Consider the following 14318-nt stretch of genomic DNA (forward strand, 5'->3'; position numbering starts at 1 on the left):
ACTGGTGCATCTGGCATTGAACATGAGCCCATAGAGGTTCCCTTTCCAAGTGTGCCCCTTCAGTTTTGTGGGTTCTTAAACCCTGAAGATGTTTCAAATGTGTGTTTATGCATTGAGCACAACGAACTTGGTTATTGTATAGTCTGTATGGCATTCTGATAACTGAGATCTTTGTGAGTTTGTTTCTGTTTTCCCTTAATTTTCTTTTCTTGGTCACTTTTCTACATTTGCCTGGTTATATTTATTTGATTCTGTACTATGATTACATTTTAAAATCTTCATAATAATAATTAAAAGTTTGTAATATAGATACTTCCATTCAAAACAAATTTGGATGTGCATATAGGGGGTACTACTCTGTCCGGGAATCAGAGTAGATGTTCGCTGAACAGTCAGGTGACTTGATATGTCCCAATGTCTAGCTTCCCTCTGGACCACTGTCACCTACCCTGAGAGTTCATTCCTTCAGGGTTTTAGATTTCTGTATATGGAATTTCATTCTAGAATTCCCACTCTGTGTGCTTCTGGGTTTGAACACTTATCCTCACCTCATCTCACAAAAACAAAACCAAAATAGTTCAGATTTCTGAAGACTGGAAAATTCTATCAGGAAAAAGTAGCTGCCATGTCTATCCATCTCATATTTCACTTTGAAACTAGCCCTGACGATGCCTGCCAAACTGTTAGCTTTCCACTGGTTTGAAGATTTACTTAAAATACTTTATCTGGTGTGTTTTATTCATTTTCTTTAGAAAGACTTGCTCAAATAACGTAGGTTGCCATTACCTGAACTCGGAAGTCTGGAAGTCTGATTTTTCTTTCTGCATGTTCCTGGGGCTTTATTGCTCTCATTTTTCTGTGGTGAAGCTCCCTTTTGTGCCATGCTGAGCCTTTCGTCTCACTCTGGTCATGGAGGTTTGAGTCTGTGGATCAGTGGTTTGTCTGATGACTACATAGTCTTGGCACATTCATAGATATCCCACAACAATCCTAAAAAAATCCTGCAGACTATCTCTGTTGATAAATTGTGAGAAATTGACCCCGAGTTCCCAATTTCTAGGCATTTGTAATTTGATAAACACAGGCATAATTATGGTGTTTCATAAGCCAGTAACTTGAGAATATTCCTCTGAGAACCATGAATAATGAATTTCTAAAGTAAGTGTGTTTGTGTTTGAGTGGGTATGCATGTGTGCAGTAAAGAATTTGACTTTCCCCTAAGAGTGGTTTGTCTCTTGCTCTCAGTTTCTAGGAAGTAATCCATGCCATTCTTAACAAGAATGTGTTTAGGATGGGGATAGTCACACCCAAAAGATCAACCATGTGATTTGGGTCTTGGGTCACCGGCTCACCAGGAAACCAAGTTCATCCACATACCAATCAATCAATCAATCAATCAAGTCTATGTAATGATGTCTCCAGAAAAAGCTCTGGACAATGAAGCTCTCGTGTCCTTCCCTTGTTTGCAATGCTTTATTTGAATTGCCTCATGTCAGCACCAGGAGATAATGTGTCCTGACTCCTAGGGAGAGGATAATGAAAGCTTTGTTTAGAATCCCTCAGACTCTGCATCAGGAATCTTTTTTTAGCTGATGTTAATCTCTACCTTTTCCTGTAACAGTCATAACCACAGGAATATCAGTTTTCAGTAAGTTGCCCTGAGTCCTTCTAGCAAATTGCAAAAACCAGGGTGATTTGGGGAATCGCTTGAACTTGAAGATATTTTCAGATGTGAGAGTGGTCTTATGGTTGACATTGTGCCCTTAACCTTTTCAGTTTGGCTGTTTCTGGACAGCGCGTGCTTGTGCATGTGTACGTGTGTTTGTGCACACGTGTGCACATCTCTCTCTCTCTCTCTCTCTCTCTCTCTCTCTCTATATATATATATATATATATACACACACACACATATATATATATATATACATATGCAGTCATATAATACAACATTAGCATGGGGTTCTTATAATTAGAATAACCTGCCTGACTGAGGCGAGACTTAGCAGTTTTTCTCCTTGCATCTTTATATCCAACCTGCTGGCCGTGAGACCCTTTCCACAGCGTCCCGGTTCACATCACACTACGACTTGAAGATAAGTACCATTTTTATCCTAGCGTGCTGTGTTCCCATCCAAAGTTCTGTCGGTCCTTGTTGAGTTTGCTTCCAACTCTGGTTAAAGAAAGAAAGCAAACTCTCAGAAGTGTTTTTCCCTGCCAAGATTTGGGACCTCATAAATCATGGTGACAAGAAACGTGATGATGGTCTCTGTGCATTCCAGAGGAGATGGGAGGAGGAGAAGCGTGAAGGGTCCAGGGTGGTTTTGTCATTTTTCCCAGCGGTGGGGTGGTGGGGATTCCAGCAGGCTAGTTTCTCAGCCCTAACTAGGTAATTCTCTACTTGAATGTTCCTGCAGCGAAAGCACAGAGACATCTACCAGTGTCACTCGGGCGGTTTAGAGCTTGCTGTTGAACTCCTGGCAGTTAACAATGAAATTGTCAAGATTTCCTTTTTGTTCCTTTCCAAGCAGGCAGGGCCTCGTTTTTATCCCCTGGTTTCGCACATGAATCACTCCTTTTATGCGTGATCAGTGGGGCTGTGTGTTTCCAGGAACTGCCTGGCTATATACCTGGCGGGCTTTCTTGTTGGGTAGTAGTTCTGCAAATGAGAAAGAAAATATGCAGATTCTCAAGTATCCCCAGGATGAATTACAAAGCAAAGTAGATTATTGTTTCCTAGCCTGGTATTTGGCTTTGGCTGTTTTGGTACTTAGAAAGATGCCATTCGGTCCTCAAATTAGGTCTCTAAAAATACATTATATGGAAATGATATTTTCCAGATTATGGACAGAGATCACTTTATTTAAAAAGAGACAATCCAACTGAACTTAATTGCCCTCTTAGGGCATTTGTAAGTTCTTCTCTAAGCAGAGTACCATGCATGCCTCAAGGCACAAATGTGGAGGGGTTCTGTCAATCAACCCATCAGGGACCTTTTGTCTATAGAAATATCATCAGTCAAAAAAATAAAAATCCCAAGATTTGGAAACCAATGCATGTGTACAAGAATATGGGCATATGGGCGTAGTGTTTTTAGGAAACCTGAAAAATACAGATTAATACCAAAGGAAAAATTAAAGAATGGATCTTGCTTTGTTGAAAGTTTAGCGAGATGAGTCATTTTGGTTGAAATTAGTTCCCAGAACAATTAAAAATCTGATTTATTATGTGAATGTTCATTTTTCACTCAGCTTATTTAGGAATATGGCCATCTTGTGAAACCAACTTGCCTTTTCATTTAATTTCCGTGCTGAGAAATGAATATTAGTGTGTTGCATAAATTGGGTTTACTTATTCTGGCTTTAAAAAAGAAAATGTTCCATACAAAGACTCACACAACCTGAGAGTTTTGCTAAACTTAAAATACTAGTTAAAAAGTGAGCTAAATTTATTGAGTAAAACAATGGAAAGCATTGTAAAATTATTTAAAGAATTCTCCACCCTGATGTGAAATGCGTGGATATGCTTAGAACATTCACAAATGACATTATGTGGAGCATCATGTTTATGAATATATGCAGTTTGGGGGGAGATTATTTTTTTTTGTTATTAAAGGACTTAAACATGACTCTACATGATGTAGAATGCATGTTTCATCTCCCCAAGATTCATGTTGATATCCTACCCCCACAGTGAGATGGCATTAAGAGGTGGTGACTTTGGAGGTGATTAGGTCGTGAGGACAGAATCTTCATGAATGGGATTAGTGACCAGATAAGAAGAGCCATGAAAGAACCCCCTCCCACTCCTGCCACATGAGGACACAGCAAGAAAGCAGTTATTGATAACCCAGGACAAGGTTACCCAAAAGACCGCATCTGCTACCATCTTGATTTTGGACTTGCCAGCCTTCTGAACTGTGATACATAATTTGTTGTTTATAAGTCATCCACTCTATGGTATTGTGTTACAGTAACCCCACTGGACTGAGACAGGAGCCACAGCAGTTTAGTACTTAGTCAGTCAAGGATATAGGCATGGCTAGAGCCATGTGCTGAACCTTTTCATTTTGGAGGTTCTGTTTCCAAACTTTTAAGACATATCTTGGTCATGAGGATAAAAGGTGAGCTCTGCGACTCCCTCAGGCATGCTGCTGCTACCTGTTCCAACTCACCAATGGATTTACTGAGCTATTGAAGGCTGTACTGAGACTCTGGGCAGTGTTTTTACTGAATACTCTCCTAGGTACTAGGGAAGGATGTGTGTGTGTGTGTGTGTGTGTGTGTGTGTGTGTTTGGGTCTGAAATGTCATAGATATTTAAAATAGTGCACTGAGTAGGTGAAAGAATAAAACAAATGTCAAAATGAATAAATGGCTACATAATTAAAATAATATCTAACTTCTTGAATGAAGCCCTATTTGGTTCAAGCAGAAAACTGAAAAAGGGGATTTTTTAAGTTGACAAATAAAAATTGTACATTTCCAGTGTAAAACATGATGCTTTGATATTGTGTGTGTGTGTGTGTCTATATACACACACACACACACTGTGGAATGGCTATCTCTAGTTAATTAATATTCATATTAATTCACATGCTATTTGTGTGTGTGTATGTGTGTGTGTGTGTGTGTAAAAAGAGAAGAAAGCAGGTTTTCCTATTCCTATTGCCACTTAGATCTCTGTAAGGGCAGGAGAAAGGGACCCAGAGTACTCATTAATAATTTTGCCTGTGTTCTCAAACCTCATCCAGAAATGGTGATTTTTTTCCTTTTTAAAAATTTCAGCTATCCATGTTGATAAAGTCAATCTTCAAGTGTATTGTGCCTGGTCCCTTCTGGATAACTTTGAGTGGTGTGATGGATACAGCCTTCGGTTTGGTCTTTTTCATGTTGATTTTGAAGACCCAGCTAGACCTCGGATCCCTTATACATCAGCCAAGGAGTATGCCAAGGTCATCCGAAGCAATGGCCTGGAGGGGGCTTTGTAGAAATGGTGGCTGGGCAGTAACCCCTGGAGAGGACACCTCTGCTGCTGGAAGGAAATCTGCTTCAGTGATGATCTCTCAGATGACCTGAGGTTGCCTCTGTACCTGCTGATCTGTTATTATGAAATCTGAATTTGTAATGCCTGGGAATATATTTAATGATGGCCTCTATTTGTATTTTGATTAATGAGGGTTTTAAAAAAATAAAATAGAAAACCACTGAAATTGATTTTTATATTAAAAAAAAACAGATATATTTGGAAAGCTCAATTTAAATCCTTAGAATTTTTTTCTAGGAAAAAATGATGCAAAGTTTATAGAGATAATATTCTGATGATTTGCAATTGTGATGACACACAACTTATCACAAGGATACTTTTTACCAGCTTAACATATCCTGGTTACATAGCTACTTGTCCTTAGTCTATCCATTTTGTGTGATCATCACCATTTTGTCACTATTTAACCTAGAATAAAGAAATCAAAGCTAAAAGTAACATTATACTGTCGTACATTCTTTTGTCACAAAGGAGTTAATTGAGAATCTATTTAATAAAATGCATTGTTGATATGTTTGGCACACAGTTTGCCTATGCTTGGACAAATACATTTTTCTGTTACCTAAGAACTTTTGGAAAACAATAAAATAATAAAATGATTTAGACATCGAAAAGTCTCTTGAGTACTGATTTTCAGCAAAAAGCAGATTCAATGGCAGACGGCAGCAAATTCAAAGCAAGGTAATGAGCAGAGCAGAGTCTCTACCTCTGAAGGTTCCTTTTAGATTTTAGACCCGTGTGAAATAAGCACATGAATCAAATGAGCAGAAAGTGGAAGAGAAGGTGGAGCGGGGGCTCCTTACATTCATAGTCAGAATGTTCGAGATACGCACGGGACTGGTAGAAGTTGGAAATTGGACTGAGTTTCCTCAGGAGGGGTCAGTAGTGGATGCAGGGAGCACTCTGGACTCCATTTCTCCTCTTCAGCACCTTTCACATATGGGGAGTTCGGTCCCTTGTGTCTATATTTCAGTAGCATTGGCCAAACACCCCGTGTTAATCAGGCTTGAAGTAACCAAGTGTCATCATCCCATTTTGCAGACTGGATCTTCGACAGTGTGGATGTGCATTTTTCTCAAGTAGCATCAGTGCTGGTTAAGCAGCCCTGGAAACTTCTTGGCACCAGCCCTTGCCCAGCACACCACAGGGCTGGGGTCCGTGGAAGGCTTCTATGAACTTTTTGGAGACAGGAAAAGAAACAAAACAAAACAAAACAAAAACAAGCAAGTGTGGAGTTGGTGATCCAGTTAGAGGTGGGGAGCCGGTTCTGTGCTGTGGCTCAGCTCCTCAGAGGAAACTACCCACGCCTCTGGCATCCTTGAAGCCCCATCCCAGCCCCCGCTCTGCCAGCAGATGCTATGTCATTTTTTTTCTTTTATAAACTGTGGTCAATTTCTGGATCGTTTTCATGTTCATTATCAAGGAATTATTTACAGCAAAGTGCACACTTTCAGCAACTTTGGACAGAGTAAGAAAGAAATGGTCATGGTAGTTCAATAAACGTGGTTGCACTGGGGAAAATTATATTAAGATTAAAATGGTATACACGGGAAATTCTATTACATCTTTGCCACTGGTTTGTTATTTTTATTGTTCAATGAGACATTATCTCACAATTTGTGTTCATTTAAGAAGCACATTTCCAAACCTTATTTCATTCCTCTCCTATCCAGACTGTCTTTTTCATTTTTACCATGTATCTTGCTTACAATTTATGTGCCCCCTCTTATATTGCAAGACAACTGAGTTTTCTTTTTAATTAGGATGTTGCTTTGAGTATTACTTATCCTACAGGGCATATTTACAAGTTTTACAACAATACAAATGAATACTATTTTCCTTACCCAAACCTGAAAATTAATATTCGCATTGTAAATAAAACAATCTGTCACATTTGGTCTACCACGTGAAATGAGCAAATTCTCACCACTGAAGACCCAAGCTTCCTAACAGTGCTGTGGCCTTCTGCAGCCCTCTGACGGGTTTTAAAGGTGAGCTCTTCCACCACGAGATGGATCCCACGAAAGGTGTTTCTGTAATTAGTCCATGAATTTGTATTGCCAGGAGGAACAGAAAAGAAAGGGAAACCCCCATCAACCAAAAGTCTAACAGCCCCTGCAGTATTTCAATTATTGTTATATTTAATTGCTTATATTAGCATTTGAGAACAAGATTGATCGGCTCTTGTCTGTCAATGAAACAGAATTTCAGTTCTTTAAATGGAAAAACAGGAGTTGTTAATTATATTTAAAAATCCATAGATACATCCATAGATGTCTTGAAGGTCATCTGAGGCTTGTAAAACACACATTTTATGTCTGTTTTATCTAAGGGGAAACTTGGATACCACAGTGATGGATGAGATCTACTGATACTTCTCTATTTCTTGGTTCTTTTTTGTTGTTGTTGTTGTTCTTGTTTTTTGGTCAGTGTGAGCACTTATTTACATCCTGGGAATTATTTTTAAGAATTGTTTCATTTTTCAAGTAGTTTTTATTTTAGAACAAGTCATTTCTGAATTGCTATAAGCACACAATGTAGAAGTAGGCCTTTTTACATTTTTGGTGTGTAGCCTTGAGTTTTCTCACTCCTGGGAATGCTGGGAGGAATTGTCACCTAAGTCCTTCACTGAACAAAGAGGCACAAGTTCTCTTAAAGAAACTCAGAAACTAAGAAACTGGCAACCGTGTTACTTCACAGTGGAGTACCAGTCAAGTATTTGTGTCCTAGGAATTTGTATTTGGCCTATAGCTTTTAATTATTTTTATAAACTAGGAAATAATAAATACTTTTCTAATATATTGAAAAAAAATCCCCAATACTGACTGACCAAAAAAGTAGATTTTTAGCTGATAATCTGTAAACAACAATTCTATTACTCAATACTAGGCATAAAGAAAATACTGAGACTTATTACCAAGTGAGCAGAATACAAATCAAAGCTGATGGAATTAATACTGTTTAATTACTAGCAATGCGCCTCACATAGAGAACACCTATTCATCATGCATCACAACACTGTAGTACCCAGTTGTCCTGGGAGGGAGATATGCAGAGCCCACAGCATCACGAGTTTTAAGGAATGATGTTAGCAGAGATTTTGATGGAGAGGCATTTTATAGTGGTCTTTAGAAATATGGTACTGGGCAGTTAAAGGGAGAATAAACCTTATACCCTAACGTAGTAGGTGAGCTTAGGGAAGGTGGTCCAAGTGCCAGGGGAGGTGCGGGAAGAGCAGTTTCCTACTGTGAGAGGCAAGGAGTGCTGCTCAAGCCAAGAGATGGACAGGCTAGGTGTCCAGCGACTGGCTCCAGCCATCTTGAGTGCATGGGGGTTGGTATCTGGTATTAGACAAACACAGCGTCACCATCAAGACTGTCATCTCTGGGGCCAGTTCACCTAGATTGACATCCTGGCTTGGACATTTATTAGCTAAGTGATGTTAAGAAACTTAAGGAATTTCCATGAGCCTCAGTTTTCCCATCTGTGAAATGAGGATAAGGCTCTTGTGAGAGATAATCAGCTGATACACATACAGTGTTTAGGGAGGTTCCTAGAACATGGTGAGGGCACGGATGGCATGAGCCATGATGTTCAACTCTCAAACATGTCCCCATTGAGCTCCCAGCAACTCATTAGTCACAGCTTAGGTTTCCACTTGGGTCTGGCTCCCCCAGAGGTGTCTGTGACCTTCTGCTCTGGTAAGATGGGATTCACTCTTTTGCTCCTGTGACCAATATCAGTGGCAGTGATTCTCCTTACATTTGTTTGTTTGGCATTTTGGTTGCTGAGATGTTAGTGATGGCTTGCACTCTCCTTAGGTGCTGGACCGGAAGCCAGAGATGCCATTGTTTTCATTATCATTATGATCGAAGGTGACCAGCAGCTGAATCAGTACATGACCATTAAACTCAACCATGTAATACTTGGTAGAGATGCAGTGCTGTGGATGAGCTAGTTCTCCAGAGAAAATCACGGACTGGTTTGGAACTCAGACATGAAATAATATCAAATCATACTAGGCCAATTCCTCATAGAGTAACAGCTGTACACAGGCAGAGGAGGGAGCACTCTCTGCTAGCTGGACTGGGCAGATGGGATGATGGGAGGAAGCTCCCAGGCCAGTTCACACTGGGGAAGAGTGGGCGGGCCTGGACTAGAGGGCGGAGTCCCTGATGCTCTTTAGGTTGTGTTTTCTCTTAATGCAAGAATGAAGGTTTCTGAGAAGGATAATAAAGAAACAAAAGCAACACGTGGAGGGTAGCAAAAGAAGTAACAGGACAGAAAGCTTACAGCAGAATGCACCTGACGTGTTAAGGCCGCATTTGGAATGGGGAGTGCATATATGAAAAGTTAATGTACAATTAGAATTACTGTATCCAAAGGACATGGGAGGGCCGGGGTTGTGGCTCAGTGGTAGGGCGCTTGCCTAACATGCGTGAGGCACTGGGTTCGATCCCCAGCACCACATAAAAAATAAACAAATAAAATAAAGATATTGTGTCCATCAAAAAAAAATGTGTGTTTTTTTTTTTAAAGGACATGTACATACAAAGAGGGCTTTTGGGTCAGAACCTGGAACAGAAGCAAAGAACATTAGTGGGAAAACTGAGAAATCCAAATATAGCCTATGGTTTGATTAATAGTACTCTTGTTATCCTCCTAGTTTTGAGAAGTCTACATGGCTACCTGGGTGCAGAACATGCAGAACTCTATGCACAGTCTTTATAACTCTTCTGTAAGTCTAAAACCATCCCAAAAATAAAGTTAAAAAACATACATGAAATGATATAGTAGGAGTACACAATATTCAAAGATACATTCAAAGATATAGTAGGTGTGGATGTGAGGTGTACTCGACACGTGCAGAGATAACAGCTGGGAAAGAGGTAACCACTGTGGATGCCTTGGTATTCCTTTTTTCTCTCTCTGGGGTCTGGTGTTATGGCTACTTCTTCTTCTTTGTAATTGTCTATATATTTCCTGCACTTGGGTTGTGTTTTCTTCTATTGTCAAAGAAATATTTTACAAGACAAACTTGAGCATTCAAGATGATCCACAAGGAGTTTGGAGGATGGAGAAGGACAAATCAGCAATGGCTCTGTGAAGGACACACTGGGTGGACCTCAGCCAGCATGCACGTTGCTCCCACTGGGTGCCCATCCTGTCAACAAGGATTGCTAAGTTCTTTTTACCTTCTGAGATATTAAAGATTCACTGGTTTATAATCACTGGTTGACATTTCTTTCACATGTAACGATTTTCTTTGTTGGATCAACATCTCCTCCATCCCTTCTTGCTCTCCCCACAGGGACTTTCCAGCAACCACCACTTTACTCTCCACTTGTATAAGTCCAGTTTGTTTAGAGTCCATGTGTGAGTTACATCATGTCGTATTGTCTCTCTGTGCCTTACTTCTTTCTCTTTTCACAATATCCCCCAGGCTCACATTATTATTCCAAATGACAAGAATTTTGCCAGAAATTCATTTTTTCCCCATATCATGTGCCCCAAATGACAGCATTTTGCTCGTTTTAAAGGCTGCATACTATTCCATTGCATATAAATACCATGTTTTCTTTATCCGATCATCTGTTGATGGGCAAGCAGGTTGATTCCATATCCTGGCCAGCACAAACTATGCTGAGATGAATGTGAGAGTACAGATGGCTACTGATTCCATTTCCTTTGGATATATTCTCAGTAGTAGGATTGCTGGATCATGTGGTAATTTTATTTTTAAATTTTGAGAAAACTTTTTACTGTTTTCATGACTGTGCTAATTTATATTCCCACCAATGATGTGGAGGGATTCCTTTTTCTAGTCTCCTCCACACTTGTTATACTTCATCCTTTTGATCAGAGTCATTCTAACAGAATATCAGGTGACAGACATACTGATTTTAATCTTTTTATTTCTTTGCACTTACAGGATAGTGAACAACTTGAAGTCTTATTCCTCTTGATATTTCCAGCATGTGGCATGGTATCTGGCATATTTAAGTAATTTATAAATGAGTATTAAATAATTAATGCAATAAGTGATAGTAGTCAAATTTTTATTTGCAATAGAAACTTAGGATGTGGATTGGCTAATCCCAGAGAAGATCATATAAGGTAAATTCTACAAGGATGGCCTTATTTTGCAGGTGAGTAAGTTGAGGCAGCAAGGAGCTCAGTCGCTTGTGTAAATCATAGAGCTGTTAAGTGATAGAGACAGTATGGAAAGCCATGCCATCTGTTTGCAGACATCAATATGCACTTCATCCTCTCTCCTGACAAATTTGTGGAAAATCAGGGCTGCACCCAGGGCTTCTGACTCCCAGAAATTTTCAGGAGGCTGCCCTGACCATTTAACCACAGGACAACTGTTGAGCATAAGATACTCTATGTCTCTGAAACCTCAGCCAGCTTTCCACACCACACAGCTAGTCATTTCAGAGTAGGAGATGAATAGTGTTTTTTCCTCCCTAAGACGATCATTGTCCATACCCAGAGTTATTTTCTTTGCTACTGCACACACCCAGGCCATTTTGTCATCGAATCTTGTTTTCTAATACGCTTGCTACTCTTCCCAGAAATGTCATTGACCCAAACCAGAACTTTCCCCATGATTGAAGCCTTGCATTTCCAGTCACCAGTTGAACAGATGTGATGGTTAGGCATGTGCACAGTGTTACACAACCCAGGGTTTGATTGCAGCTCTTTGTTTTATAGAACATATGACCTCCAGCAACTTAGGCATATTTTTGATTTTCATTTTTTCCCATCTATAAATTGAGAACTGAAATAAAAATAACTACTGTATAGAACTATAGTGAAAATTAAATGAGATGGTAAGTGTAAAATAGCTTAGCACGTTGTCCACTAAGTGATAATTACAAGGCCCAGCAAGTGGTGGCTATTATTATTTTCTACTAATTGTGGTATAAAGACTCTAAAAGTAGGAAAAATAGTTTTAGACAATCAACTCTTGCTACCTGCCCACCTTACTTTCTTATCCCTTCTCTCAGGATTAAAGAAATTGATTTTGGTGAAGGCAGCTCCAGGCAGCTCCAAGACAGTTGCTCCTCCTTCTTGAAGTGGAGGCTTGTTCTTCCCTGGACTTGAGTTCTAATCCCATGCCCAGTCCCTCTCTTACTTTTCCAGATCCATCCTGCATAGGAGATGGAGGGTTGTTTTCTAAAAACAAAATGATCACCTTCCATAGCAATGTCAGTTGAGTGATGACTTAAACACGGTCCTGCATCAAATGCAATTCTGTGGCAGGCTCTGGGTGTGGGTCCAGGATCCACATCACGCCGACCCCAAAGCATTCTATTTACCATATTTACCACTTTTTATAGCAATGAAGAGGAATGTGGGTTGAAATCATACTGCTTCTCATTCTCCTGAAAATGTCTCTTTCTTTTGCCTCCCTGCAAACTACAATGCACAGTTCTTATTACTTTAATAGACTGTGAATTGATTTGTGTGCACAATGGAACTAGCAAAAGGTTTGGCAGAGAATAAACATTTTCTTCGCCCTCTGTGTTTCGTTTTTTTGTACAGTAGAATGCATCCCTGAAAGCCTTCCAGATTCTCTACCTTCTGATCACATTGTCTATTATAATTCTGCCCTATGGCAAACTTCTCCTTATTGACTCTAAATTACATTTAATCCTGTTAGAATCACTTTCTATTGAAAGGCATGCGTTGTGATGGCATTGACGGGAATCCAGCAACCAAGATGCCCAGCCAGAGGAAAATAAACTCTTGGAGCTTTCTAATGCTTGTCATTTTCATGCTGGGCCCAGCTGTGTAGCCTCTTGAAGGATGGAGAGGATCGGGGTGCTGAGTGCAGATAATGGTGAGCTCCCGGGCAGTGTGGAGAGCTCTCCACCACAAGAAAATAATCTTTTGAGCCCAGTGGACTAAGAACCAAAGACCATTTTGAGCTAAGACAGTATAATTCTATTAGTGAAAAGCCCTTGCAGGGGGAAATTGCCTGTGCTAAAATCTGTGCACAAATTAAAATAACAGGGCTAAGGGGGAAAATATCTCTATAAAAGGCTTTATGACTCCAGTGGATAGCATGATATTTGTCACATTAGGATCTGGGGCCCAAAAGATATAGGAGCTTTTATTTATTTTTCTCCTTGCACCATATTGGTCTTCATTTCTCAACTTTAACCTGTGCAATAAATCTGCCCTTGAGTGCTTATTTGATGAATCTGAATGCTATACAAATGCATCCTCTTGTTTCTTATCAGGGAAAAGTAGAAAATAGGTTCTGCACATCATTGCCGCGTGTTGACACCTCTCGAGATTGATGTCATCCAAAGGCTCCATTTCTGCTCAATGTATTGAATGTATAAATTCCACGTAATTTGCATGGATACTGTGGCAACAAGTCCAATTAATATTGCTGTTTTGATACAGCCTATAGAATCTATTTAAGTGTACCTCGGATTAGAATAGATTCTATTAGAATAGAATAGAAGTGAACAGGGAGAAAAAAAAAAAACAACCCTGTAGGTATAAATGCTGTTCTTTTTCTAGGATGACAGAATTCAGAAGTCCCAAAGACCGCAACTATTGAATAACTAGTGCACATGTCACCGCCCTCCCTCAGGCTAGGCCCTCTTCATTCATTGGACAGCAGCTGCATCTTTAAAGCTCATGCTACATTTCCCTAATTCCATGACAAAGACAACATGAGCCATGGGCTGTCATGTACTTGGAAATTGTGCCATGTAAATAAATAAAGACACGGTTCATAATTCTATGAAAGGATGATGAAAACATTTATTCTAGAATTAAGCAGTAATGAAACAGATGATTCTTTGAGCTCTAACAATGGACTAGGGAGTTTAGTGCCAGTACATCTCTTCCTAACCTATAGGACAATAAGGACAGCAGCCAACTGGGTTTACTTCCTCCCACCGGTTTTCTCCTCCCCACTTCCTTCCCTTTCATTCTCCCCACTTTTCCTTGTATCCTCTTTTCCTCCCTGTAATTTTAACTTCTCTTACTCATCCTTTCCCTCTCCACTCACCCACCCACTCACTCACTCACTCACTTTCTAAGTCTTTCATGGGACACATATTAAGAACCCGTCTTGGCTCAGCCATTGTGTGGGCACCATGACTCCATTGTGACCAAGACCACAGCAGCTTTGATCTTCATGCAACTTACAATATATGTGTAAACAGTCTGGTTTTCCATGCTTGGGCACCAGAGAAGGAGGAGCTGCCTTACTCTATTTAAAAAAAAAAAAAAAAGATTAAAGACATA

General features: G+C 39.8%; 1 protein-coding gene across 1 annotated transcript in view; it reads left to right on the forward strand.

The window, feature by feature from the left end:
* LOC107139156 (cytosolic beta-glucosidase) overlaps positions 1-5656 on the forward strand; it is a 109323-nt gene extending 103667 nt beyond the window's left edge. The window contains exon 6 of the mRNA XM_048784275.1: positions 4784-5656. Coding sequence (XP_048640232.1) covers positions 4784-4986 — 203 coding nt within the window. The 3' untranslated portion in view covers positions 4987-5656. The remainder of the gene's footprint in view (positions 1-4783) is intronic.
* Positions 5657-14318: the final 8662 nt, after the last annotated feature.

This window comes from Marmota marmota, unplaced genomic scaffold, assembly GCF_001458135.2.
Source record: "Marmota marmota marmota unplaced genomic scaffold, marMar, whole genome shotgun sequence".
In the NCBI taxonomy this organism is placed as follows: Eukaryota; Metazoa; Chordata; class Mammalia; order Rodentia; family Sciuridae; genus Marmota; species Marmota marmota.